We start from the raw sequence: 23,576 nt of genomic DNA, 5'->3' as shown, positions 1-23,576 counted from the left end.
TGAAACAGATCTATGAAAATCTTCAAGTTGCATGTAACTGATTATAAACTGGATTGTCATTCAATGACAACTTGTACAGTGCCTTGCGAAAGTATTCGGCCCCCTTGAACTTTGCGACCTTTTGCCACATTTCAGGCTTCAAACATAAAGATATAAAACTGTATTTTTTTGTGAAGAATCAACAACAAGTGGGACACAATCATGAAGTGGAACGACATTTATTGGATATTTCAAACTTTTTTAACAAATCAAAAACTGAAAAATTGGGCGTACAAAATGATTCAGCCCCTTTACTTTCAGTGCAGCAAACTCTCTCCAGAAGTTCAGTGAGGATCTCTGAATGATCCAATGTTGACCTAAATGACTAATGATGATAAATACAATCCACCTGTGTGTAATCAAGTCTCCGTATAAATGCACCTGCACTGTGATAGTCTCAGAGGTCCGTTAAAAGCGCAGAGAGCATCATGAAGTACAAGGAACACACCAGGCAGGTCCGAGATACTGCTGTGAAGAAGTTTAAAGCCGGATTTGGATACAAAAATATTTCCCAAGCTTTAAACATCCCAAGGAGCACTGTGCAAGCGATAATATTGAAATGGAAGGAGTATCAGACCACTGCAAATCTACCAAGACCTGGCCGTCCCTCTAAACTTTCAGCTCATACAAGGAGAAGACTGATCAGAGATGCAGCCAAGAGGCCCATGATCACTCTGGATGAACTGCAGAGATCTACAGCTGAGGTGGGAGACTCCGTCCATAGGACAACAATCAGTCGTATATTGCACAAATCTGGCCTTTATGGAAGAGTGGCAAGAAGATAGCCATTTCTTAAAGATATCCATAAAAAGTGTCGTTTAAAGTTTGCCACAAGCCACCTGGGAGACACACCAAACATGTGGAAGAAGGTGCTCTGGTCAGATGAAACCAAATTTGAACTTTTTGGCAACAATGCAAAACGTTATGTTTGGCGTAAAAGCAACACAGCTCATCACCCTGAACTCATCACCCTGAACACACCATCCCCACTGTCAAACATGGTGGTGGCAGCATTATGGTTTGGGCCTGCTTTTCTTCAGCAGGGACAGGGAAGATGGTTAAAATTGATGGGAAGATGGATGGAGCCAAATACAGGACCATTCTGGAAGAAAACCTGATGGAGTCTGCAAAAGACCTGAGACTGGGATGGAGATTTGTCTTCCAACAAGACAATGATCCAAAACATAAAGCAAAATCTACAATGGAATGGTTCAATAATAAACATATCCAGGTGTTAGAATGGACAAGTCAAAGTCCAGACCTGAATCCAATCGAGAATCTGTGGAAAGAACTGAAAACTGCTGTTCACAAATGCTCTCCATCCAACCTCACTGAGCTCGAGCTGTTTTGCAAGGAGGAATGGGAAAAAATGTCAGTCTCTCGATGTGCAAAACTGATAGAGACATACCCCAAGCGACTTACAGCTGTAATCGCAGCAAAAGGTGGCGCTACATAGTATTAACTTAAGGGGGCTGAATAATTTTGCACGCCCAATTTTTCAGTTTTTGATTTATTAAAAAAGTTTGAAATATCCAATAAATGTCGTTCCACTTCATGATTGTGTCCCACTTGTTGTTGATTCTTCACAAAAAAATACAGTTTTATATCTTTATGTTTGAAGCCTGAAATGTGGCAAAAGGTCGCAAAGTTCAAGGGGGCCGAATACTTTCGCAAGGCACTGTATATGGTACCTCAACATCAAAAGGGTTCACTACACAAAAATATTGGATCTTCTGATTTTATCGTCATGAAATCTAAGACATTTTTAACTAAGGTTATTGAAATGTATACAAACAAAGTGAGCCAAAGTAACATTGGAAACAATTTACCACAGCATCTTGGATATTCCCTTTCGTCAGGGTAATAGCCAGCCCCTCTTTTGTCTGCACACTTGAACCACTTGTGCGTTGAACCCGATTACCAGGCTGGCTGTGTGTAGCTATGGTGGGTCGATTCTCTCGTGGATGACTAGTCCCATGGCTCCCAAACACCTTCTGCACTGCTGCCTCCATAGCCTGGACTGTCTTGTCATCATTGTTCACCAGATGGATCTTCTTCAGAGTGTTCTCCCCAAACTTGTCATCACAGTGTTCTTTAACAGCTTTGACGATGGTGTCTGCACACAGGGTCAGAGGAAAGCCTAGATTCCCGGAGCTAATAGCAGGAAGCGCCACATACAGGCAGTTGTGGGTCTCTGCTAGATCCAGACTCCCTTTCACCGCCCTCCTCAACTGTCCTATGGCCTTCTGGCGGTTTGCCTGGTCAAACCTGGGTCCCACTGCATGAATGATGTGCTTGCAGCGGAGCTTCCCTCCTGCACCAGTGATGACACTGTCCCCTGGCTTGAGCTGACCCTTGTTCTTGATGATCTGGTTGCACTCATCCTGCAGTTGAGGGCCAGCAGTATCCAGAAGAGCTCCTGCAAGACCTCCACTGTGCTTCAGGTCCAGTGCAGCGGCATTGACAACAGCGTGTACAGAATATTTGCACATGTCTGCTTTGCAAACGGCTATCTCCACCCCATCTGGTGTTTGAAGCTGGTAGGTAGGTTTCATTCCTCCTCCTGCTAGCTTTATGCCTTGTCTGCCATTGCCATCATACTCTTCTTCAATCAGCTGGACCACACAGCCTGTCTGAATCATGACTGTGTCAACATACATGGGCTCATTGTCCTGGAAGAACTTCTTTGCTCCAGGCTTGGAGATTCTCAAGGCGTCAAAGAATGTGGAGGATAACAAGTTTTCAAATAATGCCTTGCAATCTGTTACGTGAACTCTGGTGCCACTCAGGTAAATAGCCTCATCCTTGAAAGAAACTTTAACTCCACTATCTCTGACTTTATCAGACCAGGCATCCCTGTGTTGTTCCTGGATGAATTTAACAATAGCCTCAGACTTAACTTCGATAGTTTCATCAACATGAGCATTTTGGTGTAAGAAATCATCCAATTCATTACAAACTAAGAGAACAGTTTCCTTGTAGCCAGACACTACCACTTGTTGTCCTGAATAATCACCTGATGTCTGGACCATAACTTTCCTGAAAGGAGTGTTTGAAGCTTCCTCCAAACGTTTGGCAATATCCTTCCACTCGGACATCCTCAGGAGACCGGAGTCTTCTACATTTATGTATTGAGAAAACAAAAGTGTATGCAGTTGATGTTCTGCTTCGCACAGGGCCTCCTCAGAGACAGCCAGAAGCTGCACTCCTTTTCTCTCTATTTTTAGTGCTGCATTGATGCGCTGTAAGGTCAGAAGGGAACTGGTTAGCTTTTCCTGGTTTTCTTCCTGCAGGAACTCAAGGACGTAGTGATCCAATTCCACCAGCTTTTGTTTCAGGGCTACTACTTCACCTGCAAGCTTTCTGTTAGCACACAACACCTCTTGCATCAACCCATAGATGGTCACACTCTGGCTCTCTTGATTATACGTCAGCTTCAACTCTGGGAATTCACCAACAATCTTGTCCAGCAGGCCGCCATGCAACAGTACCTGGTAGATTGATGGAACCAGAGGGAACTCCTCTGTTATGCTCATCTTCTCCCTCTTGATTCTTCTAGAAATCCTGTCCATGATCCCATCCAGTGTCTGCCTGAGCCGGTCCACATCTTCTACCAATCCTACCACTGCCAGAACACCTCTGGTCTCTTCATGGACTACCATCACGGCCTCCCCAGACACTGCCTTGAGGATCTCCCCTTCAGACTCTTCCCATGCAGTGTCCTGAACCTGGAGCTCCAGTGATTTAAAGTTAGACAAGGTTTGGATTAAGGCAACTTTGGTGGTGTCCTTCCATTGTTGTAAGTGCTTGGGTTTCACACCCTTCTGTTTGAGTAGAGATGGCAGTGGGCTTAACTTGATGGTAGGTTGTTGGAAGTCTACATTGCAGAAGTGTTTGCTCATTTCCTTGTGGATGGTCTCTGCAGCTTCCTGGTTGTCACAGAGGTATCTCCAAATTGCCTGGTTGATGTTTTCGGTGAAGGCAGAAGGGAGTTTCAATGTGGGTCTGTCTTTGCCGTACAAGGCCGTTCCCAGAGAATCATAGAAGGGGAAAGCCTTGAGAGGCTGCTTCTCGATGTAATGTGGTTTCTCTAGGACTCTGTGAACAGCTAATAAAAAACACATAATATTGGATTATTCCTCATACATTATGAAATATAATTTTGTCATAACATATATAACATAACTATGTAGTACCAAGGACGGCAGAAGTAGGTGGCGGCAGGAGAGGCTGCTCTACCGCACCTTTGATGTGTTAAAGGAATAGTCATTGAACTCTGGACACTGACTGTAGACCTAACTTCTCACATATAGCCAAATATAAAATAACATAATGGAGAATTAAGCATTTATTGCAGAAGAATTATACACCAATTGTTAATTTTGTCTTAGGAATAGGAGGGAGAAATATGAGCTATTTTTTCCACCATCTGAATGCACATGTGCCTGTAAACATGCTATTTTAAGCGATTTTGACTTATATAAAATCTGACAATATTTAATCAAATAAAATGATGCATCCAAGACAAACTTATGAGAAACACGTTAGATCATTCACAGCCTTAATTTCCTTAAGAGGTGAACATTTGCACAGGATGAATCCTTCCGTGTTCGATTTTCATCCTTAAAAGTAATCGCTCTGCGAGAATCAATTTGTTAAATGTATTCTTGTAGGTACCGATTCAGTTAGTCTTCTAGGGCAACAAGGTATGACCGAAGAGAAACTGCATATAGCCTACCTAACAAATAGTAAATCATTATTAGTAGAAACATACCTAAATAAGGCGTACATTTTTTTTGCCCCTGCACCCTATGGAAAAATCATTCTGCTTTCTCTTAGTACTGTTTTTACCTTTAGGATCTTGAAAGGTGAGGATTGCTGATTGGTCCTCTTCATTAATTTCAGCGTCTTCCACCTCCTCGCCCCCTTTTCCAAATAACAGTTGGAGGTGGTCTGAACTAACATTTGGATTTATGTTTTCAACTTTCACTTTTGTGGTGAGTTCCAGGAGTTTAACAGATAGTTGTTTCTGTCTGAACATCCTGTTGCTGGTGCAGCTGGTGATGAAGTTCTCAGTCTCTGACAAATAAGATAAGTAGTAGAGTATGCTGATGAGATATGGCCTTGTTTTCAAGAGATACTAAGTCATAACATTCAGTAAATAGTTGGTGTCTTTGATGACGTGTTGTAATGTAAAGGATACAATTATATACCTCTCAAAATGGTATTTACATTTTAGTCATTTAGGAGATTTACAAGCAGTAAATTCTATTACAGGTAGACTCCGCGAGATTACGTAAATGCACAAAGTAAACATATTGGGTGGAAGAGCAAGGCAAAACTTCTCAGCTGTTTTAGTCCCGTAGCTTCCACCTTGTAGCAGTGTGATGTGAACCTGTGCGCATGCGCACATAATCTGTGAATGTATGCGAGCAAAGTCTTGCATCGCCCTCATCGCAATATCTGCAGTGCTGCTCATGGCAATGTCATAATGCTGATTCTATCTTTAAGGTGGAAAAACAACAAATCATTCTTATTGTTTACCTTTTCCATTTTGGAAAGTCACCACAGCCAAGCCGGTGTCTAGGACAGGTGTCAGGATCTCCAGACTGAAGGTTTGAGTTGCAGTAGGAGAGTCAGAACCAGAGGTGTTATACGCACTCAGGATGTTCTCTATCAGCATCTCCAGGAACTCCTTGTTCATGCTCTCCTCAATGTTCCCCAACACGGCTGAGGTGGACACCAGCTTTTCCTCGGCTTCCATCGGTTCAATCTCCATCTCTGTCTGTGGCTCAGTAAGGGGAGTGTGTCCATCTCCAACCCCACTCGTTGGTAAGTCTTTTGAGTCAGTAGCATCTGAGAATGATAAGACCATGTATTTTTGGAGGTTTACGACTACTTTGTTGATTTCTACAACAACAACTGTAATACAACTTTATCAATGTATTATTAACCACTGCTGAGCCAAATCAGTTATAGTATGTTAACTTAACCATAATATAGAATGCAAACGTTTGTGTCGTATAGTTAAACATTATATATTTATGTATAATTCTAGAAAACATTCCTTTCACATACACTAGTGGTTCCCAAAACGGGGTACTGCGACCATTTAACCCTTTCAAATGTTATTGCGAACAGCCCAATAAAAAATCTTTACTTTAAAAAAATAAAATCAGGTCAGACACAAACCAATAGGAATCCCCCACAACCCTGCACCACTTGAGAAATGCTGAGATATTATTTTAGCCTACTAACCAACAGCTTGCTTTTTGAAGCCTAGTAATTCCTGCTGAGCATCAGCCTCTGCCTTCCTCTTAGCTGACGCCATGAGCTGGCTGTCAATTGGCTCCCTATAACCTGCTGAATTGTGAGTAACACTTTCCTTAAAGCCTGCAGGTGTTATGCTTTATAACATGTAAGCATGTAAGAACATACACTGAGTGTATAAAACATGTAAAGAATACCCCCCCCCCTGCTCTCAGAACAGCCTCAATTTGTCGGGGCATGGACTATACAAGGTGTCGAAAGCGTTCCACAGAGATGCTGGCCCATGTAGACTACAATGCTTCCCACAGTTGTGTCAAGTTGGCTGATGTCCTTAAGGTTGTGGACCATTCTTGATACACATGGGAAACTGTTGAGCATGAAAAACCCAGAGGTTCTTGACACAGACCGGTACCCCTGGCACCTACTACCATACCCTGTTCAAAGACATGTATATGTCATGTCTTATAATACCACAATTTCTTGTAATAACACAAACGTTTGCATAGTATGGCATGATGAATAGTTTAATATATATATTTTTTTATTTAACCTTTATTTAACTAGGCCAGTCAGTTAAGAACAAATTCTTATTTACAATGACGGCCTACACCGGCCAAACCCGGACGATGCTGGGCCAATTGTGCGCCGCCCTATGTTACTCCCAATTACGGCCGGTTGTGATACAGCCTGGATTCGAACAAGGGTGTCTGTAGTGATGCCTTTAGCACTGAGATGCAGTGCCTTAGACCGTTGCACCACTCGGGAGCCCAATATGAGTGTTTAATATTGCCTGCCTTGTTAGCTGCCAAACAACTATAGATGTTTATCAAAAAATGAAATGTTTGATACTTGCCTGAGGTGACAGGAGACTGTGTTTCCTAAATATAAAAAAATATTGTGTTATGTATTTAATACAGCATTGAGATTGGTCAACGTAGTCACATGATTGGCTATAAAATTGTCACTTAAAACTTTGAAAATTCAGAACAAAGACTAGGGAACTGGTAGTGCATCTGCACAATCTGGCTGTAAGAGAGAAGAATAGCCTATGGTTCACAATCAAGACACTACTGACCTTTACATTCTTTGGGACATCATCTGATGGCAGACCAATGGTCAGTTTCAGCACCCCTCGATCCAACCTGATCTCGTGCTCCTGCTTCTCAAGAACTCTATGCCTGACTGTGCATGGGACAGAAAATAACCGCTACTAATGATGCAATGTTCAAAACACATTCAGCCATGAATAACAATGTCATAACAATGTAAGGGATAGTTCATAATTTACTGGGGAGGGGGTCCAAAATAGGGGAAGGTTGTCAAACTTTTTACTTTGCTTTGGGGAGGGTTGTGTGTTTATTTTTTATTGGGCACAGTGGAGGGTAGCGTGTTTTTTGCCTGGTTTACATCGTTTTTCAACCACTCCACAAATTTCTTGTTTACAAACTAGAGTTTTGGCAAGTCGGTTAGGACATCTACTTTGTACATGACACAAGTAATATTTCCAACATTTGTTTACAGACAGATTATTTCACTTATAATTCACTGTATCACAATTCCAGTGGGTCAGAAGTTTACATACAATAAGTTGACTGTGCATTCAAACAGCTTGGAAAATTCCAGAAAATGATTTCATGGCTTTGGAAGCTTCTGATAGGCTAATTGACATAATTTCAGTCAATTGGAGGTGTACTTGTGGATGCATTTCAAGGCTACCTTCTAACTCAGTGCCTCTTTGCTTGACATCATGGGAAAATCAAAAGAAATTAGCCAAGACCTCAGAAAATAAATTGTAGACCTCCACAAGTCTGGTTCATCCTTGGGAGCAATTTCAAAAGGCCTGAAGGTGCCACGTTCATCTGTACAAACAATAATACGCAAGTATAGACACCATGGGACCACACAGCAGTCATACCGCTCAGGATGGAGACGCTTTCTGTCACCTAGAGATGAACGTACTTTGGTGCAAATCAATCCCAGAACATTAGCAAAGGACCTTGTGGAGATGCTGGAGGAAATGGGTACAACATTATCTATATCCACAGTAAAACAAGTCCTGTATCAACATAACCTGAAAGGCTGCTCAGCAAGGAAGAAGCCACTGCTCCAAAACTGCCATAAAAAAGCCAGACTACGGTTTTCAACTGCACATGGGGACAAAGATCATACTTTTTGGAGCAATGTCCTCTGGTCTGATGAATCAAAAATAGAACTGTTTGGCCATAATGACTATCGTTATGTTTGGAGGAAAAGGGGGAGGCTTGCAAGCCGAAGAACACCATCCCAACCATGAAGCACGGGGGTGGCAGCATCATGTTGTGGGATGCTTTGCTGCAGGAGGGACTGGTGCACTTCGACAAAATAGATGGCATCATGAGGGAGGAAAATTATGTGGATATTTTGAAGCAACATCTCAAGACATCAGTTAAAACAGTTAAAACATGGTCGCAAATGGGTCTTCCAAATGGACAATGGCCCCAAGCATACTTCCAAAGTTGTGGCAAAATGGCTTATGGACAACAAAGTCAAGGTATTGGAGTGGCCATCACAAAGCCCTAATCTAAATCCTATAGAACATTTGTGGGCAGAACTGAAAAAGCGTGTGCGAGCAAGGAGGCCTACAAACCTACTCAGTTACACCAGCTCTGTCAGGAGGAATGGGCCAAAATTCACCCAACTTATTGTGGGAAGCTTGACCCAAGTTAAACAATTTAAAGGCAATGCTACCAAATACTAATTGAGTGTATGTAAACTTCTGACCCACTGGGAATGTGATGAAATAAATAAAATCTGAAATAAATCACTCACTACTATTTTTCTGACATTTCACATTCTTAAAATAAAAGTGGTGATCCTAACTGACCTAAATTATGGATTTTTTACAAGGATTAAATGTCAGGAATTGTGAAAAACTGAGTTTAAATGTATGTATGGTGTATGTAAACTTCTGACTTCAACTGTAATTTCTTCCATCCTAGCCAGATTTCCTCATCTGCTTGCATACCCCTCCCTTATATCAAAGTGTTATGGTACTTCCCTTATAGGGCTGGGCAATATGGCCAAAATATCACATCATATGGTCTTTTTCAAATTTGACAGTATTTTATGTTTTTGATTAATAAAAGTTCTACATTTGCTTTATGAGTAGTGCGTGACCCTTGGGTGGCAACACATATATTCTAAATTATTTCAATGGGTCTTTCTCCACTTGAATTGTTTTATACTGTTCAATTCAACTTCACCCTACAATAATTTATTCTGCATTTCCTGCACTCATTTAATATTCCCCAAATTAAAATCCATTGTAGCTGATTTCCTGGTGTTACATTTTTTTTATGTCTAACAATAAAAATCTATTATTTTTTGTGTCTTATAAAACATGGGGGGGGGGGGGTCGAATAAAACCACCGCGGCCAGTTGGGGGACCCTGGTCTATTTCATTGTGGTGTTGAAAATGAAAACGCTAACCATGATATTGAACAGTGGAGGCTGCTGAGGGGAGGACGGCTCATAATAATGGCTGGAACGGAGTTAATGTGTTTGATACCATTCCATCGATTCCACGGCGGCCATTACCATGAACCCATCTCCCCAATGAAGGTGCCACCAACCTCCTGTGATATTGAAGTGCCGGAAGTCGGTATGCTTTGTTTATTGGATGTGTGGTGCATTGGCACAGAAACACAGAAATGTGATTTGATCCCTCAACCTTCTGGCCCGTAGCCCTGCGTGTCATCAGTGCCACAAAAGAATGCTGTGTAAAATTCGATATCCACGTTTATAAACACTGGGTCGCTACCATTATTATGTGTGGTTGTAAACATTATTTTGAGTTAATCATATGATGGGCAGGGTAGGCACAAGTACATTTCGAACTTCCTTAACAACATTGGTTGAATGTCATCTCTAACCAATAGGTGATACAGGCCGCGTAAAACAAGCATTTACAATTGCTATAACTTACCCTCCTCAGTTTTGAACCGCACTACTGCTTCTTGTCCATCTTCGTATTCCACAAGACAATCACCACCGTCAGACTTTTTACTTTGGAAATATTTTATCAACTTGTTTTTCAGTTTGGGAATATTGGGATTCCTCTCCAACTCAACAAGTAGGGCAAATGCGTAGGCTTCTGCCATCCTGCCCGAACAACTTCAAATGACGAACAACACATCTATTCACTGTAGGTGCGGTAGCGGGTAGCCTATCAGTTTAGTTTCGCTTTTGATTCTGGTGAAACCATCACCCTATTTTATCCTTTGCATTGTCGTCTGAAAATTGCTTTATTATTGAAAGGAATAGGCCTACACTTGCAACGTGTATGAACACTTTCTTACAGTGTGCATACTTCAAACTATTAGTATTTTTTTGTAAGCCTATTTGAGTGCGTATTTCTTTGCATACAAAAGGGGGCGTTTTTAAGTTTCTTCTTTCTGATAACTTTCACTGGTTTCCTTCAAAGTTGCACTATGCAGAAATCGCTACGCCATTTCCTGGTTGCTAAAATTCGAATAGTTTGCCTCATTTCAGTTTGTGACAAAACAAGCAAGTATAGAATCATTGTACCATCTAAACCGCTGTGAAATATATTTTCCTTAACCAAAAATATTGTACTTTCAGCTGTTTGAACGTAAAAGACGCAAAAACAAAACTTAAGAACTGGAAGCATATAGAGAAAGCATCCGAGCGAGAGAAACAGTGCCCCTATTTCTCAGTATGTGTAGCCCATCTTCGTTTGAATGTTATTAAATGACAAGACAGAAGCATTGAGAGTAACATTCTTGTTCAGTACATTGCAAAACACTGGAGTTGCAGTAATTAACATTTACCAACAGATGGCATCACTGTGCCATCTTACACCCATAACATCTCCTTTTTATAAAATAGGACAGGAGCTGTCAATTCCCTAACAAAACAAACCTAGTAATAATTTCCAACATGAAAATAAAACTAAACTGTTCAAGTAAGAACTTATCACATTTTGATACTCTCTTCACTTTTATCTCTGTCTGTCAACAATCCCTAATGGGAATCCTACCAATTAATTATTTTTGGTGGCTGGGACAGACGCCCGCAGCGTGAAAAGACAGGGGGCTTGTCTGCGAGGACTGCGGGTTCCCGCACAGGGGTGTCACCTGACTGTCTAAGGGGGGTATTGATGGGCGAGGGAGCGGCAGACCTGTGATCCCCTGGCTCTTTCCCCCTGTGCCTCAGGCCCCATGTGACTTGCTGGGGTTCCATCTTTTGTCATGCGACCCCTATGACCATCAGGGTTCTGAGTAGACGCTGGCTCAGCAATCCGAAGGTAAACCCTGTTACGACGGTACAGTGATTCATTCACTTCGACCAAGTAGGAGCGTGGTGCCACTTTCTGTACAAAGGGTCCGAGTCTCCAGAGGCCCGTCCGGTCCCCTGGTAGTGGCTTCATTCGCACCGTTTCACCCACCCTGAGCTCAGGTAAGTCTTTTGCTGAATTGTCGTAGGTGAACTTGGAAATCTGTCTTCTGTGACGTAACTTTACCAGCACGTCTGTCACCACACATGGCTCCAGGAGAGTGCTGGCTACTGGCGCCGTGCCAGGAGAGTGCTGGCTTAAGCGCTGTGCCATGAGGCGTTGGGCCGGGCTGCTTTCCATACCTTCTGTCAGGGTATTGCGCCACTGCACGATTGCTTTCCAGGCATCTTTACCCTCTCGTAGAGCTTTTTTGCAGAGGTTCTTTGCGATTTTGACTACCGACTCCGCCTTCCCATTAGCTTTTGGGTGTCATGGTAATGAGGTGATGTGCTCGAATTCCCATTCTGCAGCAAATTTTCAGAACTCAAATCCGGAGAATTGGGGTGCATTATCTGAAATTACCCTATCTGGCTGGCCATAGCGGGCAAACTGAGCCTTGCAGCGTTTGATCGTTGTCTCTGCTGAGAGGTCGGGGAGGAGGTCAATCTCCCAGAAGTCTGAGTAATGATCGACTACCAGAAGAAAGTCTTTGCCACTGTGCTGGAAGAGATCTAGACTTACTATCTGCCAGGGGGGGCATCGGTAGCTTGTGGGACATCATCATCTCTCTGTTGCTCAATGGCATATTCATTGCAGATTGTGCATTTTATGACATAGTGTTTGATTTCACTCTGCATTCCTGGCCAATACAGTGTGTCACATGCTTTTCTGTAACAGGCCTCACCTCCTATGTGACTTGAGTGCAACATTGCCAACATCTCAGGGCGCAGAGACCAGGGAATAACGACTCTCTGACCATTGATTATTATTCAATTTTGAACACTGAGCTCCTCTTTGACTGGCCAATATTCTCTGACGGCTAAAGCAGTTTCTTCCTTGCAGTCGGGCCAGCCCATCAGAATCACAGACCTCAATTCCTGGAGTTGCTCGTCCCTGTCTATGTGCTGTCTGATTTGTATAAGGCGCTGATCCGTAACATTGAGGTAGTCAGCTTGGTTGATGTGCTCAACATCCACTTGCTCTGTTTGTAAGCTGCACACTGCGTGTTGTTCATGCATGGAGCGTGTGCCTGATGCAGTAGCCCTGCTGAGCGTGTCACTCACATACATCTCTGGCCCTGGCTTATACACCACCTTGAGGTTGTAGTTTTGTTGGGCCAGTAGCATGCTCTGCAGTCTTTTAGGGGCATTCAGGAGAGGCTTGCTGAATATAGCAATAAGGGGCTTGTGATCTGCGGTAATATTGTCACGCCCGTACAGGTAGTGGTGGAAGCGTTGGCATGCAACAATGCTGAGGCACTCCTTCTCTATCTGGGCATAGTTCTACTCTGTTGGAGTGAGTGCCCGAGTGGCGAATGCCACAGGCTGGCCCTCCTGCACGAGGCAACAGCCAAGTCTATACTGGCTTGAGTCACTCTGAATCATGACAGGAGTGCTGCACTGCCTTCATGACAGATGGGGGGGGGGGGGGGGGGGGCCTTAGCTTGACCTGTCTGCATCTGACCATCAGGGCCAGCAGCTTGGCGTCATGGTCACATTCTGCCTCCTCATCACTGTCCCCACAGCCCACTACGAGGATGCCATCTGCTATGGGTTCCACACCACTGAGTCCCATCAACAGCTTGTGCCGTTTCTGCTGATACACATCTGGAGCCACAGAGACACCAACCATCTCTTCCACGGAGCTTCAACCACCTCTTCCTGCCCCAGGGTGTCCAAAAGGTAGTCATGTAGCTGCTGGGCTCGTTGAGCTTGCACTGCAGGAAGGCATCTCTGGCATCCATGAGCGTGAAGACTCTGGCCTTCGGGAGCTTGTAAAGAACATTCTCCAACGTGGTGATAATGTAATGTGAACGTCGCAGAGCCCGGTTGAGATGTTTAGGATCAATGCATATCCGTACCTTGTCTGGTTTCTTGACAATAACCATATTACTTATCCAGTCTGTAGGCTCTGTGACGGATATGATGTGGCTATCTGCTTCGTATTTGTCAAGCTGAGCCTTCGTAGCTGCTTTCATGGCCGCTGGTACATTGCGGGGTGCACACGGGACAGACTGGATTGCTGCGTCCAACTCAAAGTGGACTTCGCCGGGAACTGACTCGACTGGTGCGTTGAAGACATCATGGTACTTGCTTAGGAGTGTCTCCTTGCTCAGGGGCCCAGCATGGACTTTGTATATAATCTTAAGATCAGCTGGGATGGTGAAGTTAATTAGCCCAAGGTGCTCGCATGTAAAAACCTGGCAGTAATGACTGTTGACTAGCCTTAACTATTTCAAACTCAAGGGTGTGTTTCTGGCCACGTAAAACACACTCTTTAACAAACTCTGTCACAAACAGGCCTAAAGAGGTCATGAACTGGCCTGAATACAGTTTCAGCTTGGTGCCACTCTGTGTGAGTTTGTCTCTGGGCACGAGCATCCTTTTGTCTTTAAGGCTCATAACGTTACATGTGGCCCCTGAATCTAGTTGGCATTGCTGTGTTTTTTTATTAAGTAGCAGAGTGACAAACCACTTTTTTTCTTTTGCCCTCACTGCCCCTATGCACTCGCTAGCATATACATCATCTGTGCTGTTATTCCCTTCATCTGTGTTTGTTTCAATGGAGTGCACTTACCCTCCTTTCTCTTGCTTTTCATGCAGACCCGTGCGAAGTGATTTGCTGTACCACAGGATTTGCATATTTTTCCATAGGCTGGGCAGTGTTCTTTTCCCCGTCCATGAGAAATGTAACAATATCGGCACTTATTGGGGTTGTCTACTGCAGAGTTGGCTGTAGTATTAGCATTAGCTGTGGCAAAGGGGATCTTCTTTACTGGCTGCCTGAATGTAGCATTGACATTTTCCTTTCTAGCTCCATGGACCTTATCTGTATATCAGTAATCGGCGTGTCTCCACTGCCAAGACCAGCGTCAGGTCACGTTCTCTGCAAACGTCTGCACGTGCCCTCATCAGTTATGAAAACACTATCTTATCTCTGATCAGTTCATCTCAAATTTGCCCCGATGGCCACCAATTTTTCAACCCTTGCATTGGTCAGCCTGTTGCGTGCTTTGGTGTATGTGTTCCCAAACAAGGACCAGTTGCGCTCTTAGGCGGCTGATATTGGTGGGATTTGGAGGATGGGGGCAACAGGGGAAAGAGCCTCAGATCCACAAAGTCCCTTCCACCAGGTGGCTGATAAGATATGTTGGCACGACTGCAATATTGCATCTCCATCCCAAAGCCCTTGCTTGGAAGTGTACTTTGCCAGACTGCCAAGGACCTTACCCTCATCCAGGCCAAGGTGGCGAGACACGGCAGTGATGACACCTTAAGACTTGTTGATCTCTGAACCAGACAGAATGCTCTTGCCAGCATACTTGGGGTCCAACATGTACGCTGCGGCATGTATGGGATCCAGGCAGAAGTCTTCATGCTTTTTGATGTATTTCAGAACTGCAGTTTCCTCTGCTTGGAGCAACAGTGAAGTGGGCAGGGCAGTACGGATTTATTCTCTTACATCCGAGAGCAGAGTCTGAACATCAGACAGGATGGCATTGTCTACCTCAATCCGTGCAATGGCTACTGCTATACGTTTCAGGGGTTTCAGGCTGCTTACCACTCTCTCCCAAAATACATAATCCAGGAGGATCCTCTTGATGGAGCTGTCCATATCGGCAGACTCCAAGAAATGGCCATATAACAGAGACTCCTTCCCCTCCAGGAGAATGTCAAACAAGATGATAACACCACCCCAACGGGTGTTGCTGGGCAGCTTCAATGTGGTGCTCTTATTCTTCTCACTTTGAGCAGCACAGACAATGGGTGTGATGTGAGGGTAGGACTCCTCCACTTTAGACCAAGCACACTTCATTTTCACAGCATTGTCTGTCACCAGTGCAAATACCTTCTGTGGTCCAAGGTCATTGATGACTGCCTTCAGCTCATCTGCAATGTAGAGACCGGTGTGTCTGTTGACCCTTGTGTCTGTGCTCTTAAAGAGTACTGGTTGAGGGGTGGAGATGATGTAGTTAATTATTCCTTGCTCACGAACATTCAACCACCCATCAGAGATGATTGCAATACAGTCTGCTTTCTCTGTGATTTGCTTGACCTTCACTTGAACTCTGTGGAACTCTGCATCCAGCAAAATAGTAAAACAATCAGGTCTGGTTGAAGGGGTGTGTGCTGGGCGAAGAACATTCAGAAATCTCTTCCAAGGCCTCCCGGGTGGCGCAGTGGTTAAGGGCACTGTACTGCAGCGCCAGCTGTGCCACCAGAGACTCTGGGTTCGCGCCCAGGCTCTGTCGTAACCGGCTGCGACCGGGAGGTCCGTGGGGCGACGCACAATTGGCCTAGCTTCGCCCGGGTTAGGGAGGGTTTGGCCGGTAGGGAAATCCTTGTCTCATCGCGCACCAGCGACTCCTGTGGCGGGCTGGGCGCAGTGCGCACTAACCAAGGTTGCCAGGTGCACGGTGTTTCCTCCGACACATTGGTGCGGCTGGCTTCCGGGTTGGATGGCGCTGTGTTAAGAAGCAGTGAGGCTTGGTTGGGTTGTGTATCGGAGGACGCATGACTTTCAACCTTTGTCTCTCCCGAGCCCGTACGGGAGTTGTAGCGATGAGACAAGATAGTAGCTACTAAAAACAATTGGATAGCACGAAATTGGGGAGAAAAAGGGGTACAATTTTAAAAAAGAAGAAAAAAAAGAAGAAATCTCTTCCAATACACATTGCCTGTGAGCATCCAAGGTGAACCAGTTGCATACACAGCTCGAGCAAGACATCCATCAGTATTTCTCTGACTACGTTCCTCCATTGAGTCAAAAAAACTTATGATTGCTGGAGCGAGCTGTTGCTATCGTTAAGGTGTCTGATTCATCATTTTCACCTCGAATAGAAGTAGAGGGACTTTTGTCAGAGGTTGCTTGTTGTGAGCGAGCGCTGGGGGAACTTTATGGACATTGCCATCTTTGCTGCATCTTTGTTGAATTCTTCACATATGATTTGGCACAGTATTTGCAAATGTACACATAATTTCCTTCTACATTAGCTGCAGTGCAATGTCTCTACACATCAGATAGTGCCCGTGGCATTTTCCTGTAAAGATTAGAAAAAAATTAGTAAAATAAAACAAATACAATTCCATGTACAGATAAATAGTTAAGCAGTTAGATTAAACAACTCCTTTGTCAGATAAATGTTTTAAAATGAAACATGTATGGTAGCAGGCTCAAGCAAACTAAAACCCACATGGTAGCAAAAACTAACTAGCAGAAGTTAACAAATGAGAAATTATTGAAATACACTTTGCTGTAGGCTACTATTTACTAGTTATAACCAGCCAGCTGTATGTTGATAGTGTAGTCGTTCAGCCACGTCTACGTGAAGCATAAGATATTACCGATTTTAATGTCCCGTTGGTAGTTCAATCTGCAGTGAACAATGGGCAAAACTCCACAAATACAGATGTGCCAAGCGTGTAGCGTCATACCCAAGAAGACTCGATGCTTTAATCACTGGGAAAGGTGCTTCAACAAAGTGCTGAGTAAAGGTTCTGAATACTTATGTAAATGTGATATTTCAGGTTGTTTTTTTTATATACATTTTCTAAAATGTCTAAATACCTATTTTTGCTTTGTCGTTATGGGGTATTGAGGATTTTAAAAAATCCATTTTACAATAAGGCTGTGACGTAACGAAATGTGAAAAAAGTCCAGCGTGCATGGGACAGAGAAGCTGTGGAGGGGCTTGGCTGATGAAGAGTACCTGTACTTCATTGAGGCGCATGTGCTGACAGGGAAGTCTAATGTTGCCTCACCAGGTCTTATTGGGCCACCCGAGACCATCGGTGGTGACCCCCTCACCCTGTATGACAGCGTGAATGGTAAATGGTCACTAGGCCCTACCTGAATATCTGATCATCTGCAACAACAGAAAACTTCAACCCGTTAGTTTGGATAACAATTAAGTCCTATGAAGTCATTTTGTTTTAAAAGAGCGATATAGATCTTAATTTCGTTCAGTGATTGTCTACTCTATAGTCTATGCAGGAAAACTGGATTTGATACACCAATTTGTGAAATTCTGACATATTTGCATCACATGTACTGTATATTGTTTTTTGCCATGGTTTAGTTTCTGCCTCGGTGATAGCCCTAAGCTTCAGTTTATAGCCAACAAATGTTAGTGCAGTTTGAATGAGTATGTTATGAATTTAAAGTGGGTTTACATGTATATTGAATAAAAATATAAACGCAACATGCAACAATTTCAAAGATTTGATTGAGTTAAAGTTCATATATGGAAATCAGTCAATTGAAATAAATTCATTAGGCCTGAATCTAGGGATTTCACATGACTGGGAATACAGATATGCATCTGTTGGTCACAGATACCTTTAAAAAAAAGTAGGGGGATGGATCAGAAAACCAGTCAGTATCTGGTGCGACTACCATCTGCCTCATGCAGCGCGACACATCTCCTTCGCATAGAGTTGATTAGCCTGTTGATTGTGGCCTGTGGAATGTTGTCCCACTCCTCTTCAATGGCTGTGCGAAGTTGCTGGATATTGTCAGGAACTGGAACACTATGTTGTACACATCGATCCAGAACATCCCAAACATGCTCAATGGGTGAGTATGCAGGTCATAAATAATTTTAGACTGCAGAATGTGCCTTATTGTGCTAAACAATAAATACTGTAACTGTTTACATTTTGATACTGCCATCAAGTACATTAATAATTAAAACATGATTTTAGTTTTAACCAGACTGTTTTCACTCTATTCTAGGTGTTCCTCAACCCAACAGCAAACTATGTGATACAAGTTGTCTACACACTTTCTGTTCAGATGAAGCCAATGCTTCCATGCAAAAGAGGTTTTGACATTCAAATCCACTCAATGTCTACATACTTAATATGATCAGATCTACATATGTATATATGCAAGAGTTCAGGTGGGCCTTCGCGCTTCAGCAAACAAAGGAAAGGAGGGGTGCTCAATAACAATGACAAAAATCATGAGAAGGGCTTGTGTTTGATATCGTTCCATTCACGCCATTACACTCCATTTCAGCCATTATTATGAGCCTTCCTCCCCTCATCAGCCTCCACTGCTGTACAGGTGTCGAACAGGTGACTGACGTTACTACGTCAAGCGGAGGTCTTCTTCACAGTGACCTGATCATTGCACTTATCTCCTATTTATAGCCTAGTGGCCCATTGAGACACAACAATGTAAGAAAATAATGACAATATGTTTCAAGGTAAATTAACAATTGTTGCACCTAATAATACTAATAATAAGATAATGTGTCTCGTTAATCAATAGGCCGTGTCAAAATATACATAGGTGATATTTGGGTATCTGTGAATCCGGAGACAGAGACCCAAAAAATCAAGGCAACATTATAGAGACGAGGACAGTGAAAAATCATAGTTTAGCCCTGAGGATCCACAGTTGGCTACACCAACATACTGACTCAACTCCAGCCACTTTAATAATGGAAAAATGTATGTAATAATAAATGTATCACTAGCCACTTTAAACAATGCCACTTTATATAATGTTTACATACCCTACATTACTCATCTCATATGTTTTTACTGTATTCGATACCATCTACTGGATCTTGCCATCTTGATGTAATATATCACTACAATGCCACTTTTATATGTTCAAATCAAATCAAATTTTATTTGTCACATACACATGGTTAGCAGATGTTAATGCGAGTGTAGCGAAATGCTTGTGCTTCTAGTTCCGACAATGCAGTAATAACCAACAAGTAATCTAACTAACAATTCCAAAACTACTTACATACCCTACATTACTCATCTCATATGTATATACTATACTCTATACCATCCACTGCATCTTTTCTATGCCGTTCTATACCATCACTCATTCATATATTTTTTAATGTACATATTCTTATTCATTCATTTACACTTGTGTGTAGAAGGTAGTTGTTGCGAAATTGTTAGGTTAAAGTTTTTCTTGGTAAGCGCTTCTCATGTGTGTGTTTGTCAGATATCTGCAAATGTTGAATTAAGCCAAGTGTTTAACCTTGATCGAATGAATCCCATGAATATGTGATACATTAACTGATTATTGATGACAAGATAAACGGATTATGCGCATCTCAACTACAATGTAGGCGGCCTGGAACACGGCCATTCTCAAATGAAGAATCGCAGCAATCATTGGTCCGCTCAGACCATGTGATCTACAGTAGACTTCCTTGGAGGATGATGGAGTGTTTTGCTGGATATTGATTCTTCCTAGTTTGAGGTGGCTATGATCTAATCGCTTTGAGATCCATTTCACCTCAATCAAATACGTTTTGGCGAAAGGAAGACGAAAGACCATGGCCCAGGCTACACAGATGAATGTCCCCGAAATCAACACTCCGATAACAGTAGAACACGATAAAAAGAAGCGACAGTTTACCATACGACTAAATGGTAATGTAACGTTAGCTACGCGAAATCGTACGTGTTTTCCCTTTTATCAATTGTTTACCAAAGAGTGTGGTTAAACTAGTTAGCTAACCAACTTTTTCATAGCGCAAAAGAGTCTTACCTGATTGCAGTCGTACTGTGATTTAGATAAGGAACGTACTTTTTCCTAATGGTCGTTGTAAACAAACGGACAAAAAGCTACTAGCAAGAACTCAAGTGGCATAGCCAAGGATTTGTAGCATTAGCCAACTGGGAAAATTCTTAGCTTCCTGGCATTGAGCGGTTGAATTGAATGCTCTTGCTGTCACGCATCTAACATGGTGTTGTTCTTCTCAATTAGTTTGCTAGTTTGTGCATGCACATTCGCTCAAAAAAAAACTTCTGATTTGAAAGAATCTGCTTAACTTTCTCTAAAAACCCAATTCCTCATTTATCTGCCCGCATCCCTATATTTGATAGATCTTTATTTGAGGTCTGATGGAGAATCAGACTGATGTGTACATACCTTTTAATAGTCGCGCAAGGTGTAAGCCCTACTTATTTAGCATATAATTGCACCCTTTTAAATTCGGAGCGGCAGGTAGCCTAGAGCGTTGGGCCAGTAACTGAAAGGTTGCTGGATCGAATCCCCAAGCTGTCGTTCTGCCCCTGAACAAGGCAGTTGTTATGAACCCACTGTTCCCCGGTAGGCTGTCATTGTGAATAAGAATTTGTTCTTAACTGACTTGCCTAGTTAAATAAAGGTTACATTTAAACTTTTTTTTTTTTTTAAAGGTAACCCTTTTCTCTTTGGTTCCAGGCTCTCATGACCGTGCGGTCCTCTTGTACGAGTATGTCGGGAAGAAGACTGTGGACCTGCAGCATACGGAGGTTCCAGACGCCTACAGAGGGAGAGGCATTGCGAAGCACCTGGCCAAGGTTCGGCAGTCTGACAATATGGAATGGAACCATAGCCCAATGCAAAATACACCCTCACTCCTATTATGTCCCTAGATCTTTTTAACATTTATCTGTGCCTTTCAGATAAGCAATGGGAGTCCATAGGTCTCAATATTACTGGTTAGGCATTTGAGCCCATGGCCTTGTCCAAAAACAACTCATAATGCTACCCATCATTTGCTATAACACAATTCTGCAGGAGGACCTTCTTGCAATCTGGACCTGTGCAGCTCACTCTGTGTATGGAGAGAAGTCTTTGTACCTCTTTAACCCAGTAAGAGACAGTAAATACAGTTTCCTAAGCTGTCAGCTGATAAACTGCTTTCATTGGACATTTTGGACTCTCCCATCTAGTTCTCTTTATAACAGCTGCATGGCAATATGAATGTTGCTTGTAATTCTGAAAATCCAAGCATTGGCCTGTTTATTCAGTCTAGGCAGTGCTTTGCCAGATGAGTTCAGCTCAGAGCGCTGGTGGGTAATATCAAGGGAACAGTTATGGTAGAGATAAGAGGAAGAAGGAAATTAAAACATGGTTTGCTTGAAGATCTGTGTAGACCGGAACGTTAATATTTTTAAATCTTTATATAAAATATAATAGAGCAAGTGTCTCACCTTTTATCTGCAGTCCATGATTACTGCATGTAATTAAAATAAAACCAGAGTGACACAGGCAGTTACTTTAAACTCAAGCTACAAAACAACTCCTAAATTAAATGGCAATGTTCTGTTGATTGCAGGCTGCCATGGATTTTGTGGTGGAAGAGGATCTGAAGGCTCACCTTACCTGCTGGTACATCCAGAAATACATCAAAGAGAATCCCCAACCTCAATACCTGGAGCACATCCACCCCATGTGATCCCATGACAGAGAGGAGTGGAGAGGGAGAGAGACTGAGGTAGAAAGCATGGCCTCATGCTTTTGATTTGGAGGACTTTGTGCTGTTTTTTTTTGGGGGGGGGGGGTGTAAGGGAGAGGGAAACCATACTATAGCTATCTCTACAGACATAAAGACTCCCTGTTGGAGAGCAGTGGTAGAGGAACTGTCCGAGTGCCATTGACATTACTCATGGCCTGTCCTCCATGGGAATGGACATCAGTGTGTGTGTGTGTAAAGAAAAAAGGAATGTTGTAGAGTCTTGCTGTCTTATTGTATATACAGTGGCAAGACTGAATGCAGGATTCCTGTTTATGTACTGTAAGAAGCAATGTCTCATCACACTTTGGCCGTATTGCTTTCACTTATCCTGTCTTGGCTGGTCATTTGAAGAGGAGTGAACAACGGCAGGAGGAAAGGAACAGCTTTCTGGAGTGGAATGCAATCCTGATCATTCAGGATGTTTGTCCTCTTGTCAAAACCATCAAGACAAACAGCTGTTCATCAGGACCTTGATTAGCTGAATCAGGAGTGTTAGAGCAGCATTGGCGCAATAGTGTGCACATACAATAGCTCTCCAGGAGGGTGGACCACACCTGGTTTACTTTAGACCATCAACTTGCGGGCTATATCCCCTACATGCAGTCAGCCTGTCGTAGGCTAGTGAGGCACTTCCCTCTATTCCTGCCCAAGACTATCTGTCCCCATGTTCATCAGGACAACCACTCTTCAGTAGGCCTACCCTTCACCTTAAATGTTACTGTACAGAAAGCTGCTGTGCTATCTGACATGAGACATTGCCATAGAACCTTCATTGACCGTGGGGGTAATCTTCTACTGTCTGTAAAAGCACTAATTCAGGGCTGTTCTACAACAGTTTAAATCTTGTGTGGCATTTTCTCTATACAGTTTACAAGCATGGCTTAAGAAAACAAAACAAAATTCCAATATCAAGTAACAGGTTGTATTTTTCATTTGCTGAGTATCTTAAACTACAGTAGGGATTCTCTCTGGCTTTGACCTAGGTGAGATGTACTATTTACTAGGTGACTGAATGCATACTGGTCAGGAAGGCAGTAAAACTGATGACACAGTCTTCAGGGGATGGCTCTGTAGGCCTACTGTCTGACAGAGATGGGTATAAAGTCTGCAGACAGTCTGATTATTTACCATATCTCTCTTGTTTTAAATTAAATAATACCTTATTTGACTAATCATTGAAACATTGATTTACAATCATTTAGACGTGCCTTATACATTTTAAAGTAGTTTCCTAGTATACTTCACCTCTGAGCTGCAGAATACCAATGTGATAACATTTTAAAGGTGCACTTTATGCAATTAATCTATTGACAAGGGAGGCAGGGAGCATACTAATGGATTGCACATGTTACCGTGGTTTGCACTGGCTTGGCACAGGGTTACAACACACTTCCCAGTCTAGTGTTCTACACCGTGTGTGCGATAAGCCAGATAAACTCACTAGAGAAGCTTGGATAGGACAGGACACAATATGGGTAAGTATAGCAACCTGAGGCAGGTAAATAT

At 42.8% G+C, this 23,576-nt stretch overlaps 2 protein-coding genes across 5 annotated transcripts in view; one reads left to right on the top strand and one right to left on the bottom strand.

Moving 5' to 3' along the window:
* Positions 1–11,753, bottom strand: part of parp14rs1 (poly(ADP-ribose) polymerase family member 14-related sequence 1) — a 33,459-nt gene extending 21,706 nt beyond the window's left edge. The window contains exons 1-6 of the mRNA XM_021624357.3: positions 10,274–11,753; positions 7,385–7,491; positions 7,163–7,187; positions 5,584–5,895; positions 4,891–5,118; positions 1,869–4,147 (exon numbers count right to left, since the gene is read on the bottom strand). Coding sequence (XP_021480032.1) covers positions 1,869–4,147; positions 4,891–5,118; positions 5,584–5,895; positions 7,163–7,187; positions 7,385–7,491; positions 10,274–10,448 — 3,126 coding nt within the window. The 5' untranslated portion in view covers positions 10,449–11,753. The remainder of the gene's footprint in view (positions 1–1,868; positions 4,148–4,890; positions 5,119–5,583; positions 5,896–7,162; positions 7,188–7,384; positions 7,492–10,273) is intronic.
* Positions 11,754–19,919: 8,166 nt separating this feature from the next.
* natd1 (protein NATD1) lies at positions 19,920–23,242 on the top strand. Of its 4 annotated transcripts, none has more exons than XM_036937929.2 (4): positions 19,965–20,214; positions 21,011–21,129; positions 21,350–21,424; positions 21,891–23,242. In XM_036937929.2, exons 1-4 carry the CDS (start codon positions 20,118–20,120, stop codon positions 22,008–22,010), a joined length of 411 nt encoding a protein of 136 aa, XP_036793824.1. In that variant the 5' UTR covers positions 19,965–20,117; the 3' UTR covers positions 22,011–23,242. The 4 variants fall into 4 exon arrangements, with proteins under 4 accessions (XP_021480031.1, XP_036793824.1, XP_021480030.1 ...); XM_021624354.3 differs by having other exon boundaries at positions 19,984–20,241; XM_021624356.3 differs by lacking the exon at positions 21,350–21,424 and having other exon boundaries at positions 19,920–20,214.
* The last annotated feature ends 334 nt before the right edge of the window (positions 23,243–23,576 follow it).

Source organism: Oncorhynchus mykiss, chromosome 12 (genome assembly GCF_057628025.1).
Source record: "Oncorhynchus mykiss isolate SJ-2025 chromosome 12, ASM5762802v1, whole genome shotgun sequence".
Taxonomy (NCBI): domain Eukaryota; kingdom Metazoa; phylum Chordata; class Actinopteri; order Salmoniformes; family Salmonidae; genus Oncorhynchus; species Oncorhynchus mykiss.
Note: the sequence above shows the minus strand (reverse complement) of the source record. Positions and strands in the feature narration are given on the sequence as shown.

Bases quoted from the DNA above. Each gene is read 5' to 3' on its own strand.
- natd1 (XM_021624354.3), top strand. From the start codon at position 20,118: ATGGCCCAGGCTACACAGATGAATGTCCCCGAAATCAACACTCCGATA. The intron at 20,242-21,010 runs GTACGTGTTTTC...CTTTGGTTCCAG, and splicing joins AACGTTAGCTACGCGAAATC to GCTCTCATGACCGTGCGGTC. The intron at 21,130-21,349 runs GTTCGGCAGTCT...ACAATTCTGCAG, and splicing joins TTGCGAAGCACCTGGCCAAG to GAGGACCTTCTTGCAATCTG.